Source organism: Carassius carassius, chromosome 8, assembly GCF_963082965.1.
Source record: "Carassius carassius chromosome 8, fCarCar2.1, whole genome shotgun sequence".
NCBI lineage: Eukaryota > Metazoa > Chordata > Actinopteri > Cypriniformes > Cyprinidae > Carassius > Carassius carassius.
The window spans coordinates 4,724,189-4,739,384 of NC_081762.1; the positions used below are offsets into that span (position 1 = coordinate 4,724,189).

Consider the following 15,196-nt stretch of genomic DNA (forward strand, 5'->3'; position numbering starts at 1 on the left):
CATTAGCCTGTCCAGTGGTTCGGCCGTGATTCAGCATAATAATCCATTTTAGAATCAGGTGTGTGCTTTTATTTTTCATTGGAGATGCACATTTGTAAAATTCTCTTTATATAACCGGATTCTTCTGGAACAGTATCTCATTGGCAAGTCTGTACATTACAGGCATTTATGGGGCTACTGTCGCTCGCGGAAGGATAAGAAGTGCGTGCCGCGGCTGGAAGCACCAGCGGCGGAGGGACACAGAGAGGCAGAGTAAGCGCGTCGGTTCTTCATCTCACCGGCATCATTCTCAGCCAGAGACGCTTCATAATCCTCTCCTCTGCATATGCTCTTCTATCATTAAATCAGAGGCTGCCGCGTGTGCTTTTAGAAACCCATGCAGCTTGGGCCATTTTTTCTTCATCTAGACCCCCTGTAATACATTACTATGCATGCTGTCTTCAAGAATCTACAGATTTAATTTATAGACAGAGGGTCGTTCAAACGCTGTCCGTCGTTATACGTTCAAGACCTTAATTTTTCTTCTCTCCCGCTTGACTGAAACCAAACGTAGTTTGACTGACTGAACAAAGCGGCTGACGGCTCCAAAATGGGGGTAAGAATCTATTTTAAATGCTTGCACATTTTAAATGTCATGCGTCTTGAGGATAATTCGGGGCTATGAGATTTGGATGGTAACGTGTCTGTATGTGTTTTGTCAAATCATTGGATTAAACAGGTGCACTTACTACTAAAAACATTGTAAATGTTAAGCAAACATGTATCAGTTTTACTGTGTGCGTTTTAACCGGTTAAAAATCATTGACATTGTGCAATAACGCTGCTCGATCGTTTGGCAATTGCGTCAAATCGGATGCTTAATTTTTGCACCCATTCGATGCGTCATGATGCAGTTAAAATGCAAATAATGAAGAATACTGGTGTATTGATATGCATATATTGGCATTTTAGGTATTTACATCATAATATAATAATCTAAGTCGTTTGGCAGGTGATGGAAATGGAATAAATAGGCTCTGCTCTCATTCGATGCAAAAAGGCGCACCGAGGTAAACGCAAAAATGATATCAGATATAAAAATTATCGTTGAACTAATGCTTTTTTAAATACATACCTGTAAGATATTATAATACACATATTCAGAAGCACTTATAACGTTTGCGCCTCTGATCGTTCTGTCAAGCGTGCCATGACAGCGAGTCAGGAGAATAACGTGGACGACCGCAGTAATGAACGTCTGCTGTTAGCAATTCGGGATTACGCCTGTTTTTAACATGACACTAGAAAATTTACATTGCCATAAAGTGATCATTTTTGTTAGTCGTGATTTGTACATTTGCTATAGCCTCCAATTTATAAATGGACTACTTTTAATGAATGACGAAAGAAAAGTTTAATCACTAGGAAAACAAACTCTTCAATAACCAGGTGAGGTTTCCACAATCATTTCCTGGCTAAACGTCGTTTACAAGTCTGGAAAGTCTGAGGAGAAATTCTGTCAGTCTCCTAAATTAAAGGCGTTAACCACAGATGGGGGTGGGGGAGTGTAGGCTATGCATCCGGACTGGCCCGTTTCAGTAGTTTCACAGCCGCATATCAAACATCTCATCACATTTATGACCAGAATTAAATCCCAAAGCGAGTCCAAAGGGTCAGTGGACGCGCGGCCAGATGCGTTAAAATAGACCTCTACTGATTCACGACTGAAGCGTGAATATATCGAACTCATTTGTCACACCAAGCGCCTTCTATCTTGTTATTTTGCGAACTTGCAATAACCAGAACTGGAAATCTGACATCCAGATGAAAAGAAACAAATCATTCGATATGGAATTTAATGGTGATGTTGTGACGCAAAGTTCTTTTACAAACGATACCTTTTACATCGCACGCGAGGTTCTGTGTCTCGGTTTCTGTGATGTTTTGACACGCTGATATCGGTCGTGATGCCCGTAGGGGTTACCGGGTTCGACGGTTGGTCAAAGTGGAGGTTGATCAATGAGAGTGGAAATTCCCGAACAAGTACCACGATTGGTCTGTTTAGCGGCGGGAGGGCGGGGCCGTATTCGCGGTTCTGATGATTGATTGGCCCTGAGCCAGTCAATCACTCAGTAGTGGCTGCGTGATTGGCAGGATGCGCTGGGCCAAAATGAAGCTTTGGGGACTAAGAGGGTGGTGGTGATGGAGTGATGCAGGAGGAGATTAAAATGACCATGAAAAGTGAATGATGGGTTTACAGGAGAGTGTTACCTGGTGTCACATTGAGAGAGGCTCGATTGAGTCATTTGTGGAGGCTCAGGTGTTTGGGGTTGTGGCAATTTGTATGAAGTGAATGTCTTTTGGAGACTGACTATGTTTAGAACAGAATAACAATTTCTACATAGTGTTAATTTCGTCACCTATTTTTAATTTAGTCTTAGTCTTGTGCCAAATGTCCTTGTTAGTTTTAGTCATATTTAGTCATTCACATATCTTTTTTTGTCAGTCAAGTTTTAGTCGACTAAAAGTCTCGTCATTTTAGTCTAGTTTTAGTCAAAAGAAAACTCAAGGTATCTTAGTCGACTAAAAGTCTTTTAATTTTAGTCTAGTTTTAGTCAAAAATTTTTAGTGTTTTTTTAAAATAACACATTATTACTGATAAACATTTCAGTAAAAAAAGTGTTTCACATATCTCAAACATTGGTTAAATATCATAATTACCTGACAAAATACACTTGTTGAATGATTTTTGTTGGATGCAAATGTTAAATGTGTCTGGTTTTCAAATTCTGATTTAGGAGACACATTCACAAATGATTAACCTGATCACATTTTTTTACTTTATTGATACTGCTGCTTTTAATCGTAATGCAAAGACCGGTCATCGGGACATAAGCTGTCATATACAATAAAAGAGCCTGCGCAGCAACAGGAAATATAATTTAACACAAAAAGCCTGCCTAGACGGTGGACTTGCGCTCAGGAATTTTTTTTAATTTTGTATTTTTTGAGCGGCGTGTGGACAAATTCTTTTTACGCACACACTATTTTATTTCTTGATAACAGACCGCTGCTAACTATAACACACAAATATCGAGCCTCTTCCTTCGACCTAGCATGTCGTCGTCGTTCGCTCATCACTTGTGTTCGCTTTGGGTGTTGTGCGTTCAGCAGTTTCGTGTTGCAGCCACAGGCTGGCAGCAACAGGAGTATGAGACCTGTAACTTGAGCAACAGCGGGAAGCCGCAAACTCGTTCTGAATTTTTAAAGGCGTAACAGTTGATGAAAAAGCAGAGACGATTGTAGACGAAAATGAAGAGAGATTTTATCTTAGTTTTTATTTTATGCAAAACATTTTCGTCTCGTCTTTTTTCGTCAACAATAATGCATGTTAATTTAGTCTTAGTCAGCGTTTTTGGACAGTGGTGCAGTCTTGTCATCGTCTCGTCTTAGTCATGAAAAAAAAAGTTGTTGACGAACATATTTCGTCTCGTCTCGTCTGACGAAATTAACACTATTTCTACACTGAAAAAACAAGTTTATATTTATTAACTATTTTCACTCATTAGTTTTACAAAACATATAGAAAACTCAGGCAGTTGTGGTTAGAGAGTCAGACTTGTAACCCAGAGGTTGTAGGTTTGATTCTTAGCACCGGAAGGAAATGGAGGTGCGAGAGTAAAAGTACAGTGCTTTCTTCTACTTTCTATATCCACAGCTGAGATGCCCTCGAGTAAAGCACCGAGCCCCCAATTGCTTCCTGGGCTGCTGTACTGTATGTGTGTTCACTACTCCCTTCTGTGTGTGTGTGTGTGTGTGTGTGTGTTTGTGTGTGTGTTCACTGCCCACTTGTGTGTGTGTGTGTGTGTGTGTGTGTGTGTTCAATACCCTCTTGTGTGTGTGTGTGTGTGTGTGTGTTCACTACTCCCTTCTGTGTGTGTGTGTGTGTGTGTTCACTACTCCCTTCTGTGTGTGTGTGTGTGTGTGTGTGTTCACTACTCCCTTCTGTGTGTGCACTTGAATGGGTGAAATGCAGAGCACAAATTCTGTGTATGGGTCACCATACTTGGCCTACACACTACGTCATTGTAATACATTTTAAATTACAAAGAATAAAGCCAGAAGGCCAAGCACATTTAATTAAACATGAAATTTTGAAGTATGAATATTGAAATGACATTTTCTTACTTAAATAGCATTTTTTTTTACTAATAGTATTTGTAAAATGTACTCCAAAAATCTGCTTTATTTACAACCATAAATTTTTCTTACAGTGTACAGAATACAGTATAATGTGTGTAAAGTATTCATTTTCACAAACATGGAACACCTGTACACTCATAATAATGTATAGTGAAACTGTTTGAGAAACAGCGTCTCTTCTGTAGCTCGGTACAATTTCAACTCGCAAGACTTTACAACATTACATAATTTGAATCATTTTTACGTAGAAAGGGCAACAGTGGACCCCATTAAAATAAATTATCATTCATGTTTTCATAACTGCTGGCCAAATTCAAAAACTAAACCAAAATTAAGTAATCTTTGAGAGCAAGGGGGCCCTATGCAGCTTGCGTATTTTGCATATAGAGAGGATCGGCTCTGTGTTAACTCCTAAATGGCTATCACTTTGTAGGGAATAGTGAGTGAGAGAGCAATTGAGTGATTTACATTTACATTTATTCATTTAGCTGACACTTTTATCCAAAGCGACTTACAATTGCTATATATGTCAGAGGTCGCAAGCCTCTGGAGCAACTAGGGGTTAAGTGTCTTGCTCATTGGTGTCTCACAGTGGATTCGAACCCGGGTCCCTCACGCCAAAGGCTTATCCACTGCACCAACACCTCCCCTCAGGGATTTCAGACAAAATGTGTGCAAAATATAGTATCCCATAATGCACAGCTACTACATACAGTGTGTGTGTGTGTGTGTGTGTGTGTGTGTGTATATAAATATATATATATATAAGAAATTGCTAATAAATTTCACTAACAATTGTCTAAAAAATCTGTGTAATTTAAAATTTCAAAATTTTATGCAATATGTTCCTTGCAGTGTCTTTGTAATTAACTGTGAAATTTGCTAGCAATTTCTGAGTGAAAATTTATTCTACACCAAATGTTTTAACTTTTTTATGTATAGTATGCAGTATACAGTATAGTACAGTATGATAATATTCCACTGTAGCCAAGGTTGAGTTTGAAGTGATATCTTGGATGGGCTGATATACAGTAAAGGAGTAAAGTGTGCAGGGCAGGAGATGTGAACAGCAGGCTGTTACCTGTGGTCACCTTGAGAACAGCAGGGAGGCAGTTGTAGGAGGCTCAGGTGCTCGGGGTTGTCGGCAATTAGTATGAGGTGAATGTTTCTTGGAGGGTGACTCTGCGATGCCCTTGGGACATGCAGCCAAAGACGCAAACCTGTCTGAAGGCTTCAAAGGCACTGCAGGCGATTAGGATGCTTAGAATAGCAGAAGTGTGAAATCGGCTTTTTAATGTGGTTTCTTTTGGTTTTAGGTTTCAAATTTTTCACTGTGGTGTCTACCACCATTTTGTTCTGATTATAAATCACTTTGTTGTTTAAGTAAAAATGGCAACAATGGGCTTTAAGTATCTGTTTACATAACTTTACATGTTGCATGACTGATAATTGTGTATCCGTGAAAGAGAAACAGACTGGTGGTGAAAAGTCTTCTAATAGATGGTTGTGTAATGGACTCTGTTCAATAGCTCATTCTCACTGAGGGAATTTGGATATGTATGTGTGCATGTACTTTCCACTAAAGCACACAATCAAGCCTTATTTTTGTGTTGATGCCCGGGGTCATATGAAGCAAAGCTAGCATACATGCTATCAGTCATTTGCCAGACGCAGACATGATGTCATATCCTGTGAGACCTTCAAGGTCAGCCAGCAAGCTTGCTTGATTGGCCCTCAAATGTCAATAGCAGGTTTTAATCAGTTTGTTCCATGCCAAGGTTGCTTTATATTTAGCAAACCACAGCAACCCCAACTGCATCAACAATCTGGTGTGTGCTAAAATGAATGAAGTTTGAAATGATTATGCAATTAAATTGTAATTACTTAAGAATTTTAGTAGCAAAAAGTATTATGGCTTTTTTAGCGACAAGGAAGTTGTAAAACGTATGGAATAAAAATATAATAGAGGGGAGAGCAATTATGAAAATAGTGACACAATGCAAAAAATTATTACATTTTTGAATGTATAAAATACTAACACTTGAAATTTACACGTACGCTGAACAAATTTGGTGTCAAAATCATTTTTACAGAGAAAATGCCTGTAAATTTCAAACAAAAATAGCAAATAACACATTGAATTAAACAGTAAGTAGAAAAGTCTAAATATTTTTTTTATGCAATATACTCCAAAAATCTTCTTCTTTTTTAATGTTTCTTTTACAGTGTACGTCACATTTGTTATCAGACACATTTTTTGCAAAAGTATATTTCACATAAAGAACAGAGATGTTTTACTGAACTGTCCATTCACATCCATGCTTTAGGAATCCATTGCACACTGACATACTGATTTTGCCTTTGGCCGAATTTAATGCATGCACAATATATTTCATTTCGGGACATAAATCAGTGCACTTAAATTAAACACTCCATCATTCACTAACTACATGATTTGAGCTTTTCTGCTGCTACATGATGGACAGCTCTAACATTTAATTAGTCATTTAGCCTCAACATTTATGTATGCTTTGTCTTATTGGTGTCTTATGCATAGTTATCCAGAAGCAAGGTTTCTTTATACAGGGTGTAATCTGTTACTGTGTGTACAGTACATTGTGTGTTTCCATGTCCTCAAGGTCATTAGATGAAGCCTTGGACAGAGATAGAGAGAGATGAGAGGTAGTCTCAATGTTTCATCTGGAGCCCATTTAGTGATTTAGTTCTTGATTTCCACTAGCTGTAATTATTAGTTCTCCCAGAGATAAATTCATGAAATGAATCATTTCCTCACCCTCATGTTGTTCTAGCCCTGTACGGTTTTGTTGTGTGAAACCCAGAAGAAGATTTTAGGCTGCTTTGTTTAAGGAACAATCCAGAATGTAAATCATTACTCACCGATGTGTCATGCAAGCTTTGATATCAATGATACAGATACATGTTTTTTGGTTCTCGTGTGTCTTGTAACTGGTTGTGAAATGTCAGAATTGAATATTTGCATATTCACACAAATGAGATTTGTTTCTCTCACGTAAATCTAACAAGAAACAATTTTCACTCGGAAATTGCTTGTGAATTTTACTACTAATTACAAAGAAGTGGAAAGTAACACATTAAATTAAACAGAAATGTATGAGTTTAAAGGACTATTTTCTGGGAAGAATTATGTTTTCTGTTAAATCATATTGTAGTAATCATCAAAACAACCCCTATTTGTAAAAAAAAAAAAAGAGTTCACTTCAAAACAGTTTTCACTCACAAAAATTACTGGTAAATTTCACAAATAATTACAGAGAAACTGCAAATAACATATTTAATGAGTTGGAAAAAATTTAAGCAAAGAAACTAAAATAGCATTTTCTTGTAAAAAGTACTTAAATAATCTTTGTTTTATTCACCACAAATATTTTGTTCATGAAATATATATATATATATATATATATATATATATATATATATATATATATATACATACTGTATATATTTTATAGTGTAGTTAAGTATAAGAGATGCTGTAATAGTTTTTGTTAATATATATTTAGCATTTTATTTTTATATTGGTTCATTTTAATAATAGTTTAAATTTTGGTTTTGTGTGTTTTTTTGTGTCTTTAGATGTGTATCTATTGTGTTGTTATTACATTTGATTCAAGTTGTAGTTTTCATTTTTTAAGTACGTCAAGTTAAACATTGAAAATTTGAAATGTTACCTTGGAAACTAGCGGAAATAAAATGTTATTTTTGAAAAATATTTTATTTTAGTTAGCGATGATTTTAAATAAAGTAATCTTTTTTTTATGATTTTAGTTAACAGTTATAACTCTGATGCATTCTACAGGATAAAGAAAACAGGCTACACATTCTGAATTTTGGCTACACATCCGATTTTCCATTTTTGAGTGAGCTGTTTCTGTAATATTAACCTGATGGTCAAGGTCTCATCCAGAAACCTCTTACAGTTCAGTGGTGGGTCTCTCTGAGAGAGTGTGATCTTAATCAGGCCTGAGACAAACCCCACTGGATTTACTAAAGTGGAGCAGCTACAGTTCTTTACGGGACATGAATGTGCACGTGTTTGTGAGCGATGGAGAGTGAACCGCAGATGACGATACAGTGAGGACACAGTGTAGCAGTGTCAGGCAGCAGCATCAAGATGATTGGACTGCATTAGACAGCAAAGTATGAACAAAGAGAGTTAATGAGTTAAAGAGTTAGTTCACCCAGATAGCAAAATTATGTAATTAATAACTTACCCTCATGTTGTTTCAAACCCGTAAGACCTCCGTTTATTTTTGGAACACAGTTTAAGATATTTTAGATTTAGTCCGAGAGCTCTCAGTCCTTCCATTGAAGCTGTGTGTATGGTCTACTGTCCATGTCCAGAAAGGTAAGAAAAACATCATCAAAGTAGTCCATGTGACATCAGAGGGTCAGTTAGAATTTTTTGAAGCATCGAAAATACATTTTGGTCCAAAAATAGCAAAAACCACGACTTTATTCAGCATTGTCTTCTCTTCCGTGTCTGTTGTGAGAGAGAGTTCAAAACAAAGCAGCTGGATATCCGGTTCGCGAACGAATCATTCAGTTCACCAAATCGAACTGAATCGTTTTAAACGGTTCACATCTCTAATACGCATTAATCCACAAATGACTTAAGCTGTTAACTTTTTTAACGTGGCTGACACTCCCTCTGAGTTCAAACAAACCAATATCCTGGAGTAATTCATTTACTCAAACAGTACACTGACTGAACTGCTGTGAAGAGAGAACTGAAGATGAACACCTTGCCAAGTCAGATAAGAAGAATCGAGGAGCTGATGATACTGCGCATGTGTGATTCAGCGTGAAGCAGACCGACACACAGGGCGTCTGAACTGTGCTAATGTTATGAGGGCGGGTAAACCGAAGGCTTGAATCAAGGGCAATCATTGCAAATGACGCCATTATGTCGAGCGCAAAAGAACCGGTGAACCGTTTTCTTCAACCGGTTTATTGAATCGAACTGTCCGAAAGAACTACTGGTGATCCGAAAACCGATGCAACCGGTTCTTGACTCGTGAACAAGTCAGTCTTTTGTTCGTTATCTGGCTTGGTGTTCATCTTCAGTTCTCTCTTCACAGCAGTTCAGTCAGTGTACTGTTTGAGTAAATGAATTACTCCAGGATATTGGTTTGTTTGAACTCAGAGGGAGTGTCAGCCACGTTAAAAAAGTTAACAGCTTAAGTCATTTGTGGATTAATGCGTATTAAAGATGTGAACCGTTTAAAACGATTCAGTTCGATTTGGTGAACTGAATGATTCGTTCGTGAACCGGATATCCAGCTGCTTTGTTTTGAACTCTCTCTCACAACAGACACGGAAGAGAAGACAATGCTGAATAAAGTCGTTGTTTTTGCTATTTTTGGACCAAAATGTATTTTCGATGCTTCAACAAATTCTAACTGACCCTCTGATGTCACATGGACTACTTTGATTATGTTTTTCTTACCTTTCTGGACATGGACAGTATACCGTACACACAGCTTCAATGGAAGGACTGAGAGCTCTCGGACTAAATCTAAAATATCTTAAACTGTGTTCCAAAAATAAACGGAGGTCTTACGGGTTTGAAACAACATGAGGGTAAGTTATTAATTACTTTTATTGCTATCTGGGTGAACTAACCCTTTAAGACAAAATAAATAGACAGTACAGTGTGTTTCAAAGCATCTGAGCTACATGAATGTATGAATAAGAGAAAAGCAGGAGCAGGATGGCTGTTGTTCAGTAGGTTAATCTAGACTGTAGTAAACAGTCTTAATCCTGCACTGTCGTCTCACCCGGAGATAGAGAGAGGAAAAACCCTTGACAGATGGTCAACACACGGCCACAAGGATGCTGCAATCTAGGCCTTTTGTTGTTTGTAGTACTTTGGTTTATTTATGTATTCTTAAACCCTTTTTTTTTTAACAAAAGAACTACTATCCTGTTGATAAACAAAGCAGAGTTATTTTGCTGTCACTGAGATACTCTTTTAGTTTTTGTTAATATTTTTCAATTTCAATCAAAAGATTTTATTTTTATATTTTCTTATATATTTTCTCATTTTAGTTAAAGTTTTAGTAATTAGTTTTTTATGAGTTTGTAATTTAAAAAAATATTTCTATATAGCCTCTATTAATTGTATTTTTTGTTTTAGTTTGTTATTTTAGTGCAACTAAATGAAAATGTGAAACGTTGCCTTGGACATTATATGAAATAAAACACATTTTTTATATTTAATTCTATTTTATTTTAGTTAGCATTTATTTCAAGTAAAAGAAAGTATTTACTTTTTTATGGTTATATTAGTAAACCCTTAATAACCCTTGAACATAGTTCATTCAAAACAAGCTGCTACTAAAATTGAGTTCATTTAATATTTTCAATACTTCTAAGTCTTTTTAAGGATTGTTTGTTTCCTCCGTGTTTTGTTTTAATAATAATTCCTAAATAATAGTCAGTTAACCCTGCGATGAACATAATTAGTATCAAATAACACATGATAATTCAAGCAATTATTATGTCGAGTTGAACCTCATAATGAACATTAATGACAAAAAAAATCAAATATTAATGAAAATAATATTATCAACCAGCTTTTACATCAGAATCTTTATGGATGCATTTAATGCATTGCACATTATTATTTAAGCACGCTGGTGTGCTGTAATGGTGGATTTGACAGTAATGCCGTCTGGTTGTGCATGCAAACTAAAATAGGTCACAGAAGCACACATGGCAGATCAGGGGATCACATCAATGAAAAGCCCTAATGTGGATTGAAGTGCACTAGACCCCGCCGACACCACCCCTGTATCCCGCATGGGGTTCCTGTTAAAGCTTCACGGTTTCTAAGATAAGCAGGATAGTTGATGAAACATTATCTGGCTGGCATTTCCCCTCTCTTCCTCAATCATGGAAAGCACCGGTTCCTCAGTTCGTGCCCCGTGTGTCTCTCGCAGTGCAGCAGACGGTACTGAGTGATGCTTAAATATGAGTCCATCTGCGTGTTCATGATAGTATTGCAGTTTCAGCTGAGACACATTTCGATAAAGTTCTCTGGTTTATGAAGCTGAACCTGTTTGTGTCATTTGTGGGAAAAAACCCTGCTACTCTTTGTGCCTCAAAAGGTTTTTAATTCCATTTTACCAGCATGTAAAGTATAGCCATTGTTTTTTATTCTTTTTATAATGTCTTGGTTTTACAGTCATCATATATGCTAGATGTGCGTTGGCAGTAAACATGCTAGAATATATTTTATTTAACTAATAAAAAGGTTAATTATAGCTTTTTGAAAGTTCATACTGCCTGGATTGTGTTAAAAAAAAAAAAACTTGCTTGTGTTATATGACATATACTGTATACCCTATTAATGTTCTGTCTTGTATTTACTTATATATCAACATGTTTTGATGGGTTTTAGGATGGATATACATGTACATGACAGATATGTCCAAAATGTATTGCATGCATAAATATACATGTTTGTATGGGCTAGATATATATGTTAATATATGAAATTGTTCTAATATCTAATAGGTTTCATGTTTTTTATTTAATTTATGTAATGGGAACAAATAGGTTCCATTGCCAGCTGGCGTTATTTTAGGTCTAATTTTGTAGTTGAAAAAAATCATCCTTTTTTTCTGCAGTATGGACGGTCGGACAGCTACCGCGTGGCGACCACGCAGGAAAAAGATGAGAAGGAGTCTCCTAAAAAGGGAAAGGGAGGGAAAGATCTGGATGACCTGAAGAAGGAAGTACCGCTGGTAAGACACATCGACACATATCATACATCTTCATGTTTTTGAATCAAACTTCAAATGCGTTATGTATTTAATACTATAAGTGACCTATATTAAATAATTTTATATTCTGCGTACTGCTGTGGTTATGTAATTTAGCAACAGTGCTTCCTAGGATGAGCAGTTCAGTGCTTCATAAATAAATTTAGTGCACCATACTGTATTGAATTTCAAATACTACTTTGCCTTGAATCAGATGTAGCAAGGTTGTGGTTTAACCTCAGTGGCCGGTTGACTCTATAGAAACATGTTTGTTTGTTTTTTTCTCCCCCAGACAGAGCATAAGATGTCAATTGAAGAAGTATGCCGAAAATACACCACTGACATTGTACAGGTGAGTTTCTGAAATCATGTCAGCAAGCCAGATGTTTCATATGATGGCATTGTAGCGCAACATTAAAATAAATCTTAAAACCCAAATACTCTTACGAGAATGAAGCTTTTAAAAATAGCCTCACAAAAGACTTTTTACTAGAATAAAGGCGTGGCTTTGAAAATAAAGTCCTTATATCTTAGAGATCAAAGTAGTAATATTTATAGTATAAAGTTAAAATTCTGAGAATGCATGAAAGTATAATGAGATCAAAGAAGTAATATTCGGAGGATCTTATGAAAAGAAACATCAAAGTGAAGTGGAGTTGAACACTGGTTGTCATTCGAGATTGCGGAAAAGAGGCAATTTCCTGTCTGTCTGTCTGTGTGTCTGGTTCTTTCTCCTGAATAAATTCAGTTTCCTTCATAACTAAATGTGTCTGGATGCTGAAGATAACTTGATGCTGATGCAGCAAAAGCCTGATTTCTGTCTTAGTGAATCTTACGTTAAAGTTGAATTGAACTGAATCGTCCATTTCCTCAATGATGAGGCTACTCTTGTGCCCTGTTCCTATAAATGTTTCTATTTTTATTTATTTTTATTTTGTGTGTGTGTGTGTTTTTTTTTTTCAAAATATTTCTACTTTATTCACATAAAATTACATCTTCTGTTTGTTTCCTGGTTTCTGTGATAGTTCACCCCAAAGAAAATCATTTGTTCACACTAGTTATTCCAAATCTGTATGACTTTCTTCTGTGGGACGCAAAATAATATATTTTGAAAAATGTCTCTTAGTTTGTTTATTACCTGCAATATCATCAATGGAGATTTTTACTTTGCCCCCATTTTATATTTTTTTAAATATTGATGGACTCCCTTTAATCTTGTAAAATTAAGTCTGTATTGTCAAATTTAAATTAATTAATTATTGTAATGGTACATTGCTATTACTTTTTAAAGTTGATTTATTTATTTTATTTTAACATGGCAATAAAACACATTGTGTACTGCAAAAAAAGTATATCCTGTATTAACCCTATGCTTTACTCAAATTTCTAAGGCCTCTTAATTATCAACGTGATCAAACCTTTCCGAGAAACCCCAATCTACCACATGCCTTCTGTTGTCTGATCGATAGTTTATACTTTTTTATCAAGTATCCGGTTTTAATATCCGGTTGTTGTTTATGTGTCTTTTTGCTGTTGTTTTTATCAAGTAAACAAACAAATAACTTTTACAATGTTTATAATATATAAAGATCCTTGATTATCCATCATATTTTTTTTTTCCCCACCAAAGACGTGTTTTACAGCTTTCCGTGTTTTTTCACTGTTACACTTGGGGATGCTATTACACATCTTCTGAAGGAGTACAAAACCTCCCGAACAAAAACACACGTGAACAGGACGGAGAAACTATTAAACATATTAAAAATAATCATCAGCAATAGACAGCATTTAAACGAAAACTGCATAATGCTATGGGGTAAAACGTTGATCCAGGAAGTGGTGTATGTCTGTGCAAGCTTTGGAGGTGTTGATGGAAGCGATTTCCTGGATTTATGCTTTGATAATCATACTGAATATTATCCAGATATAGTTTTTGATAAAAATTTGATTTTCTCATCTTTTTGCTCAAAACTATACATTTTTATGAAACCTTTTTATTCAAGTGTTGATAAAAAATATTTTTAAAAAAATGCTTTAAGATAGAATAAAACGGTTTATTTATTTATTTTTATTTTAAGTAGAGGCTTTGATCTTTATTTTGGTGTATTGCATATTCAAATATTCATACAGGAAAATAAACTGGAGGCCATCAAATTTTAGTGAAAATCATCAAAATCGCTAAGAACAAATCATAAAAAATTGTGACAACTGCTATTTAAATGCACTTTTATCTATGTTTTAGCCTCCTGTTCATTGATACTGATACAATTCTCGTTGATTTACATTACAACATCAGAAAATCTCATCTTACTGGTCATATAAATATCAGCATATTTGCTCAGTTTGATTTATTTGATTAATAAAATGAAGGAGTTTTTCCTCCTCAACTATGGGCTCGATATTCTCCTATATCATATTATATAAGACATAAAAGCCTGATGTATCAGATATGATACTTTTTATTTTTCATGTTTTAAAATATTTTGTCTAAAGCATCAGTGAACTATTTAAATAATAATAATAATAATTAATTAAAAATAAATTTTTCTGATTATTATGTCAGATGTAAGGTTTGCCATTTAACAGATTCGCCTCATCCAAAGCAACTTAAAGGGACAGTCAACCCAAAAATGTCATCATTCACCCTCAAGTTGTTCCAAACCTGCATGAGTTTCTTTCTTTTGTGGAGCATATGGGAAGATATTGTGAAGAATGCTGGTTACCAAACAGTCCCCTTTGAATTCCATAGTATGGGGGAAAATGCTTCACTAAAATGAGTTTATCTGTAGCTACAGGAACTGTGAGCTCAACAAATCTATTCTAAAGTCGCCCTCTAGTGGCAGTGCAGAAGTGTTTGACGTCAACTCTTGAATCAGATATCTCTCACACTCTCTTTTCAACTGAAGGGTCTGACTAATGCCAAGGCGGCGGAGTACCTCGCTCGGGACGGTCCCAACGCTCTCACCCCGCCCCCCACCACCCCGGAGTGGGTCAAATTCTGCCGTCAGCTCTTCGGAGGATTCTCCATCCTGCTGTGGATCGGAGCCATCCTGTGCTTCCTGGCCTACGCCATCCAGGCCGCCACGGAGGACGACCCTGCCAATGACAATGTGAGAACTCACACACTCACAGAAGCATACATTTACACTAAATATGTGTTGTGCTGCAGTTTAGAGTGTGCAAGATTTAAGACAGTAATCCCATTC

The 15,196-nt window shown here is 36.1% G+C and overlaps 1 protein-coding gene across 1 annotated transcript in view; it reads left to right on the forward strand.

The window, feature by feature from the left end:
- The first annotated feature begins 265 nt into the window (after positions 1-265).
- atp1a3a (ATPase Na+/K+ transporting subunit alpha 3a) overlaps positions 266-15,196 on the forward strand; it is a 33,840-nt gene continuing 18,909 nt past the window's right edge. The window contains exons 1-4 of the mRNA XM_059555719.1: positions 266-595; positions 11,856-11,972; positions 12,283-12,342; positions 14,897-15,100. Coding sequence (XP_059411702.1) covers positions 590-595; positions 11,856-11,972; positions 12,283-12,342; positions 14,897-15,100 — 387 coding nt within the window. The 5' untranslated portion in view covers positions 266-589. The remainder of the gene's footprint in view (positions 596-11,855; positions 11,973-12,282; positions 12,343-14,896; positions 15,101-15,196) is intronic.